General features: G+C 36.2%; 1 protein-coding gene across 2 annotated transcripts in view; it reads right to left on the bottom strand.

Annotated features, from left to right (window-relative positions):
* Window positions 1-394: 394 nt before the first annotated feature.
* The window catches only part of LOC113066709 (GTPase IMAP family member 7-like), a 39,236-nt gene continuing 30,539 nt past the window's right edge, over window positions 395-9,091 (bottom strand). For both annotated transcript variants that reach the window (XM_026238684.1, XM_026238685.1), the window contains exons 2-5: window positions 3,698-4,360; window positions 3,143-3,256; window positions 2,934-3,026; window positions 395-1,118 (exon numbers count right to left, since the gene is read on the bottom strand). In XM_026238684.1, coding sequence (XP_026094469.1) covers window positions 886-1,118; window positions 2,934-3,026; window positions 3,143-3,256; window positions 3,698-4,360 — 1,103 coding nt within the window. In that variant the 3' untranslated portion in view covers window positions 395-885. The remainder of the gene's footprint in view (window positions 1,119-2,933; window positions 3,027-3,142; window positions 3,257-3,697; window positions 4,361-9,091) is intronic.

Here is a 9,091-nt window from a genome sequence, read left to right as displayed (position 1 = left end):
TTTTTTTTTTTAAACAATGACATTTGAGTTCATGATTTTAATGTTGCTGTTTCTTGTGGCAGACTGAATGAAGAGTAATGTTTCTTGTGGCAGACTGAAGAGTAATCCGGCAGAGTTTTATACTGAAACTTTCCGTCTAAAAGTCCTTCCTTGGTCTTATCCATATTTCTTTGCACGTTGAACACACATAGACCACAACTGGAAATAATAAAAAAACTGCAACCGCGTTAATTGCGTTAATTTTTTTTAACGCGTTAAATATTTCAAATTAATCGAATGCGTTAACGCGCTAATTTTGACAGCACTACTAAATATATATTATTACTTTTTTTTTTTTTTTGCAATTGATTTTAAACAATATTATTTTAAAATAAGACCAACAACAAGCAAATCACTGAAAATAAGTAACTGAAAATAGATTGTAGTAAAAAATAGTAAAAACTTTTGGAGTCGATTGGAGTTAATTTGTTAAAAGATGTGCTTTGATGAGAGCAAAGAAAAATAGATATACAAATCCTCATAAGAAGAAAAAACAGTGTTTTACCTCAAATAATTGGTTTGTGTTACACAAATGTTACAATCAACAAACTGACCAGCAACAGATTAAAGAGAAGTTTTTCTTTAAAGGTTTGTTAACTCAAATTTATGCCAAAAATAAATATATGGATATCATATCTTTACTGAAGCACAGTTTTTACAGCGTACAATACTTACATTTTAATCGACAAAGATATGTAAACAACTGTCCATCCATCCAGGGTTTTTCCCTGTCTACTGTCTGATATGCTGGGATAGGTTCCAGCAACCCTACATACAGTACAACATGCAGTTTGGACAATGGATGGATGGATGGCTATATAAACAGTCATTTGCATACATTAATTCTTATAAATCCATATCTTCACACTCATCTTGTTGGACTGAAAGTTCTGAAATCTTAAGTACACTATTTGTACGTTTTTTGTACGTGGGTTCTGACTGTTCCACAGATTGAGAAAGGGAGCATGAAGATCCATATCCTGAGCTGCCAGTGGAGACTATGGAGCATGACGACCCAAACCTGCTGTCTGCTTGTAGTCGTGCAGAGTTTACCTGAGATATCTTAACTAGATTACTCACTGGGGAAAAATATACAAGCAGAAGAAATATTTTTTTAAATGTGCTAAAACTTTGCCTAACATGATTCTAGCACCTAATTTATATAATTTAGATCTTTCCCTATCATCTGACTCATCATTTCACTTTTATAGGTCACTCGTTGATCTAACCTGTGCTAAATTTCCTTTTTTCCAGAATTTATAGGCTATAAAAACAGTTTATCTTTGGCCACATACTGTACACACTTAAAATGACACTTCAAATTATTTTCCCAATTCATTCATTATCTTAATCTATATCATTTCACAACGTCAGAAGTTAAACATAATTTTAATGCTACAAGTACATCAACTAAAAGTTGTTTAGGTTGGTTTGATTTTTTAAAGCTGTCATAATGTTCAACACTACATAAAAAGATAATAAAATAGGCCTGAATAAGTATTTTATATATATATATATATATATATATATATATATTAGGGGTGTAACGGTTCACAAAATTCACGGTTCGGTTCGATACGATACACTGATGTCACGGTTCGGTTCGGTTCGGTTCGATACGTTTTAGATACAGCAAAATGTAAAAACATCTCAACTTTTCAGAATGCCGCAAGCGCACCGCGGGTCATGTGACAAGAACCAACCAATCAGCTTCATCCTTTCCCGTAACAAGGTTGAGAGCTCAGCCAAGATGAAGGAACAGCTGATCATAGTTGTATATGGATTGCAATTTTGAAATAAATTTAGTAGCAGAGCTACTGCAAGCGATTTTTAGAGCTGCAAATCCATTTATCCTTCGCTGAAATTTCCGCGTCTCATGGAGAGAGCACGTCATTGTTGCTTAGCAAAGACAGACGCCTCATGAGCGCTTCTGCCCGAGCGCTTTGGAAAGGAGGAAAGACGTGCTTAGCGTTTTCCACGCGTTTTTAGGAGCGATATGTGAACGGCCCCTAAGGCGCTCGCTCACTCAGCACGCGCTGAAGGCTCGTTGCAAAATGTCTAATGCATTTAACAGACCAGAAATATAAGATCCTAAAATAACCAACAGGTCTGGTGTTTGGGTTGGATTCCCTGTAAGCTATAGTGTCTAAATGCTGCAGGGATAGTTTGCTGCGTGCATGTTTCTCCTTTTTTTCGTCTTTTCCCAGATAGTACTGACGCATATATCCCAGATATTCCCGCTGGTGTTTTTTTTTTTTTTTTTGTATTCCCGCTGGTGTACCCTGTCATGTTGCAGATGCGACATACCGTTGTTTTTTTATCCACCACTCTCTTGCCATCACCATTATAGCTTAAAGGGAATCCAAAGTGCACCCAAACACCAGACCTGTTGGTTATTGGGGGATCTTCTCATTTCTAGTCTGTTAAACGCATTGGCTATTTTGCAACGAGCCTTCAGCGCGTACTGAGTGAGCGAGCGCCTGCTGAGTAGCCTAACATAAACATATAAGATGGTGTTTTTTTCTTCTTCGGGAGTGTCAGGGGCGTTGCCTGTTACGTTGTTTGGGTTATTGGGCTACCTTGTTGAACGCATATCATTATATTTCTATCTCTCTCTTTTTTTTTTTTTTTTCAAATATAATTAATTACTCCAACGAACCGTTCGGTATACATAATGCGTACCGCGTACCGAACCGAAAGCGTCGTACCGAACGGTTCAATACGAATACGCGTATCGTTACACCCCTAATATATATATATATATATATATATATATATATATATATATATATATATATATATATATATATATATATATATATATATATATATATATATATACACACACACACACACATTTCAAGATCAAACTCTTGTAACAAAAAGTTACTCACTGGATGGTCCCACTTTCCTGTTGGGTGATGTTGTGGGATCAGTTGTGTGGCGTCTGTTAAATATTTCAGTTACTGTTTTTCCTTCAAAACACACTAGACAAAAGAAAATCATCATGTAGGGACTTGATTTTATCCAATGGAAACTAATGGATAATTTAAAGTGGCGACTGGATATATGAAAGATGGTTGAACAAAACAAAGATACTAACTGGATGGAGGAACTCCAATACTGTGAAATTTTCTTACAGACTCAGAGACAAGTTTGGATTGTGATCTTTTCTTTTGTTTTGTGAGTGGACTGGAAGTGCTCTCTCCATCACCCACTAGAAAATAATAAAAGCAGATCCAAATGGAAAATCAAAAATAGGAAAACTGCACGAAAATTCTCTCCACTTATTGGAAATTTTGTTAAACCAATAAAGACTTTTCATTTCTTGTGGCTGTCCCAATGAAAATGGTCCAGGGAATAAGAAATGGAAGATGCAGCACTAACTTAAGTAACACCAAAGTAAAAAAAAAAAAGCACACAAGACACTTAAAAAAAAAAGGTAATCTGTGTGCCTGTGCTCGTAGAGTGTGAGCTGGTAATACAAAGATAATGGATTTAATTCATAATGTAAACTTGGACTAAAGTGTAAGATACTTTAGATAAATGTATATATAAATAAAGATAAATGCTATAATGCATAAATGTCAATACAATTTTTCCAGTGCTTTCATCTTCAAACTGTAAATAAATTATCCATCAAAAAGAATTTCCTTACTCGTATCTGTTGCATTTTCAAAGCTTCTTGAAGATCCCTTTCTTTGATTTATGACTTCTGAATTATTTCTGTCTATTTCAAAATGGCAGCCATTGTTTTGTGCCACTGTCTTCTCAATCTTCTCCAGCAGCTCCTTGATCTGAGTGTCGTCGCTCCTGTTCTTATTGTTGAGAACATGATATCTGTTCCCACATTTGTCCAGTAGCCACTGGAGATTCTGTCCTTCACTCTCAATATATTGCTCTATAGATCTGTCTGACAGAGAGTCTCCATGAGTGAACAGCACTATAGCGTGACTCCAGACTCTCTCACCAAGAAGATCTACATATCCCTGCAATACTTTTCTATTATTATCTGCAAATGTGTAGTCCAGACGTATGATCAGTAGTACAGCGTGTGGTCCTGGAGGACACAGAGATACACTGAGCAAAATCTCCTGTTTCAGTAATGTAGGACTGTCTTCGACAGATTCATTCCTCCACCATCCTGGAGCTTCAATGACAGTGATGTGTCTGTCTGCTACTTCTCCATGTCTCTTTACACACCGATGAGTTAAGAAGTCAATCTCCTCTCTGCCCAGAATAGTGTTTTTTGTTGAACTCTTCCCAACTTGTCGGTTACCCATTAACACAATCCTCAGTTCCGAGAGATGTTTAGTTTCACCTGCAACAAATATAGAATAAAGCACACCAATCATCCTGTTTCTTGTGCATTTATAGGGGTCATATGATGTTGCTAAAAAGTAGGTGTTGATTTTGTGTAATGGAATGTGTTTATGTGGATTAAGGTTCAAAAAACACATTATTTTCCATATAATGTACATTATTGTTGCTCTTCTATGCCCCAACTTGCTTCAATTTATAAAAATGTTTTCAGAATTTCTCAGAGGGCAGGCTTCAAGTATAACTCGTTTGAAGTAATGGTGCTTCATATGAATACGAATGTAACCATGGTTCCCTGAGTAGGGAACAAGACACTGCGTCCTCTAGGGGTCGCTATGGTGGAACACCTCGTCGTGACCCGTGTCTGAAGCATACATTGAAAAAACACCAACTTGTTGGCCGGCGACAGATTCTGACGTCACTACCGGCACGACTATGAACAAGCACCGGGAGAACACGTCATTCACTTCTTCATTTGAAGCTTGCGTCCGAAGCGTGGCAGGGAGCTAGAACCATGGTTACATTCATAACCTGAGACATTCCCTTTCAAGGGAACTTCGAATTGCGTCCTCTAGGGGTTGCTATGGGGAACAGTATACCCACGCCGCCATGCTGAGGAGAGTGCAGGCCAGAATCATGTCGAGCACTAAGTACCAACTCTAACATTTCCATGGGAGTTTCCCCTGGGACGTTTAGACGGCTGTCTGTGACAGTACCTCTTACGGCCAAAGGCCTAAGCTACATACCCAACTTAACTGTAGGGCCTTGGCCCAGGGTAGAGCTGAAGTCTTGGAATCAGGAAAGATATAAGGCTCTAACTTAAAAAGATGTGAAGATCTTAATAGAATGTTTGTTCAAAAGCTATTCTAAATGTGTATTTTACTTTTAAGCAGACATAATTTTGTTTCTTATTCGGTCACATTAGAAAGCTCTCATAATTATTTTTATGTAGATTGTATTGTTTTATGCTTGTCCCAGACTCAGACTTTCAGTGTTAAACTATGAAAAGTCTTCATAAAAATAAGAAAGAGTGAATAACACACTGAACTGTGTGCGCGTGTGTGCGTAAGTGCATGCGTGTGTGTGCGCGCGAGTGTGATTCTTCTAGTCAACACTGCAAAGGACAATTCATAGTCTTCAGCTCCAGAGGTGCAGATGGTAAATGCTTTTAAAGGGATACGGCTAAGAACCTATCATTTTATACCAAGTCTTGCCTGTCACACAGGGGCTACCCCTAGCTTTCGCATGAGCTTGCTGAAAGAGCTGTCTCAACAGTTCTCTAGTAGCAACACCCAGTTTTAGATAGGTATCCGAGGATACATAGTTCACGAGTTCACCCTTACATCTAATCTGAAGGCAAATAGTAGGCATATTTTGGCGTGCTGTCCTGGGGGAGGGGTCCGGGCCCGGAGCATAGCCCGAACCCAAATAACTCCCCCTATCCCAATTTGGGATAAATAGATTAGAAGTGAGGAGTTGGGGTGGAGGAGGGTTGCCGGAAAACTGTCGTGGGACAGGAGGTAGGAAGACTGGATATATATCCGCGTGCGTGCTATAAGATGATTAGCTAAACGAGATGCACCTGTACCAAATTGGATGATTATCTGATCGTGCTTCTCCCGAACTTTGTTAATAAAACCACATGTGGAGTGGCGCCCAAGATGAACGGGGCTTTAACCGACTCAAGAAAGGACACAAAGCAACTGCACGAAGCCCTCACCATATAGGATTTTAGAAAGAACGCAGAATACTAGCGTGCAAACTTACCACAGTGTGGATTTCAGAAAGTGTGCAAAGATTTCACGTGCACACTTACCATAGCATGAATTTTCAAATACTGTTCTAAAGAGGGGCTCTCGTGACACTCCGATAGAGCAGCTCATAGATGGAATAGTGTATCTCAAAACAGTATGTTTGAGAGTCATCAACTCGATCTGTGGAAATAATGCCGACACAGATGCACACATTATCTAAACGCTTGCTAGTAGTCGCCATGATAGATAGAGAAAGATCGCTCTTACACTGCATTCAGGCTAACATTTTTATATTAGGTTATTTTATATTTATATTTATAATATATTATAATATTGTATCGTATTATAGTTATTATATCCAAGTTGTCAGTCTGGAACGCAGCATTAACATCAATAAACAATCGTGTACTACAATAAAGAGTCATGCTGACATGTCAGCACTTGATAAAGGATAACGACTCCTAAGTAACACTTAAAGGACAGCTACGTGCAACTGTGTTAAATGTATTTTTGGGAAACGCACGAGAAACAATAACGAACGATCGTAAAATTACTCGTAGAAAACGTTCTTAAGCATAGATCAATCATTTTTGGGAAACCCGGTACTGATTAATCGATTACATTCATTAAAACAAATAAATAAATATACTCCCCATAAATAAAACACCTGATGCTTTCGGGAGCTGACCAATTTTGTGAAATTCGTCTCGAAAGGAGTAAGAGCACAATGAAGTTGCGATTGTAAGATGCCGTCTGTAAGACGCGCACGGGAGCATGATTTTACATGCAACACTGCAGATTCAGAAAATGTAGAATTTAATAATATGAGCTTCTCTCCAGAGATGTTTTGCCACATTTCTTCAATTAAGGATGATTGCTGCTTATGGGTGTTTCCATTTGACTGAAAAATATTTTATCCTTGTCTTGTGAGTCCATTAGCTGATCGTCTTGTCCCCATAATATTTGTATATAATAATTATTATTATTATTATTATTATTTTATTATTGGTTATATTTTTATATTATAGTCACTTATATTCATATTTTCCTTTTATTTCGATATCTTTACTTAACGTTCTGAATTTTTTTGTAAATAATCGCCTACTGTTAATGGTCGACATGCAAATCAAGCTTTGATTATGCTGACTGGAATTTTTGCTGTAATGCATTTTAAATGTAACATTTTATTTTATTTTGGCTAATTAATAGACCATAATTATAAATACTATAGTGTTTTGTTGAGGAATTAATAATTCACGTGGTTTCATTTGTAAATGAAAGCACAACATGGTCATTTTTATCATCACGCATGGGCATAAATACAATCACAAATTCAAAACTTTCTTGGCTTAAGTGTCATATAAATGAGCATCTTGTGTTTTCATTTACAAACGTCACATTACTACGTGAATGATTAATTCCTCAACAGAACACTATTGTCTACTTATAATTATGGTCTATTATTTAGCCAAAATAATATGAAATATATGTTAAATTTAAACCAAAGACTATAGAATACCCATATGTCTTAAAATTACTTTGACTGCATTCCAGCAAAAATTCCAGTCAGCATAATCAAAGCATGATTTGCATGTCGACCATTTTCAGTAGGCTATTATTTACAAAAGTATTCAGAAAGTTAAGTAAAGAGATCGAAATGAAAAGATGAATATGAACGAATATAATCTAAAAATATAACCAATAATAATAATAATAATAATAATAATAATAATAATAATATACAAATATTACGGGGAAAAGACGATCAAATAACGGACTCACAAGACAATTATCAAATATTTTTTCTTGTAGGCCTATTTTATATTATGCACTTTATGTAACATTTATTCATGATAAACTTAATTTGAATGCTGACGTTCGCATAGGTAGTTAAGTAAGTTTTTCTCAGTCACTTTGGTGCATTTCTCAAATCAGAAATGAAATTCTCAAAACTACTTGTACAACCTCCACATCATCTAGTCATTTATACACATCATGAAACCAGTTTCTCATTCTTTTGAACAAGTTGCGATTGCTTTTGTACATTCATGCAGTTGATTACACACATTTATCTGCGGTTTCCTACATTATCAGTTGCTAATGTCATGTCGCTCAAAATGTATTATACAGTTTTCTGTGCAATAGTCTTACCCCTCAAAACATCTAGTCTTTAGTTCATCGTATAAGTCATTAAATGAAACATGGTTAATCTAGTTGTCATAAACTGCCAAGCACACTTTTTATTTGTAGAAATTATTCAACTTTTTTTTAATTTGGCATGAATTGTGCAAGTGAATCTTTACTAATGAAGAGAATGTAAATGATAAACCAATGATAAACCATTTCTCTGAAATAGCTCAAAGGTTCATCTCATGAATCTTCAGTTGGAAAGCTTATACTGTATAGACAGAGGACAACACAAGAGTTACAAATTCTGACAACTGACTTATTTTCATCTTTGTGCCCATATTTATTTTTCCTTTTCTATATAACAATGACATTGTAAAGGTTTTTTTTATTATAATTTTTTGGGTCAGACCACTAGTAAAAGTGTAACTGGGAATTCTATCCAGTCTCTTTCAATCAATTTCCAACATACAGTAATGTGTAAATTTGTACTCTTGAAATGGATATATGGCATACATAAGCATATGGCATACTGTTCAAAACTGTCAAACAAAATGTTGCCATGGTTTACATCAGAACATCCCTCCAGAGTACACTGTTATATTGACAACATGACTAAACAATTTGACTATCTTATCCGTACACTATGAGACAAGGACTTGTCATTCTGATGGCACTGACATGTTCATTGATACAGATATTTATTTTTGAGAGATGAACTAAGGATTTTGAGCAGGAGACTGGCTATTGCAGGTAATCCATGGTGTTTTGCTATTTGTACGAGTTGTTTTGAGAAATGCACTTACTGTTTTGCAAATCTGAAGGATGATTCAAGAAATGTACCAAAGCAA

The sequence above is a fragment of the Carassius auratus genome, chromosome 50, assembly GCF_003368295.1.
Source record: "Carassius auratus strain Wakin chromosome 50, ASM336829v1, whole genome shotgun sequence".
Lineage (NCBI taxonomy): Eukaryota > Metazoa > Chordata > Actinopteri > Cypriniformes > Cyprinidae > Carassius > Carassius auratus.
The sequence above is the reverse complement of the archived record's forward strand: the minus strand, read 5'-3'. Positions and strand labels throughout refer to the sequence as shown.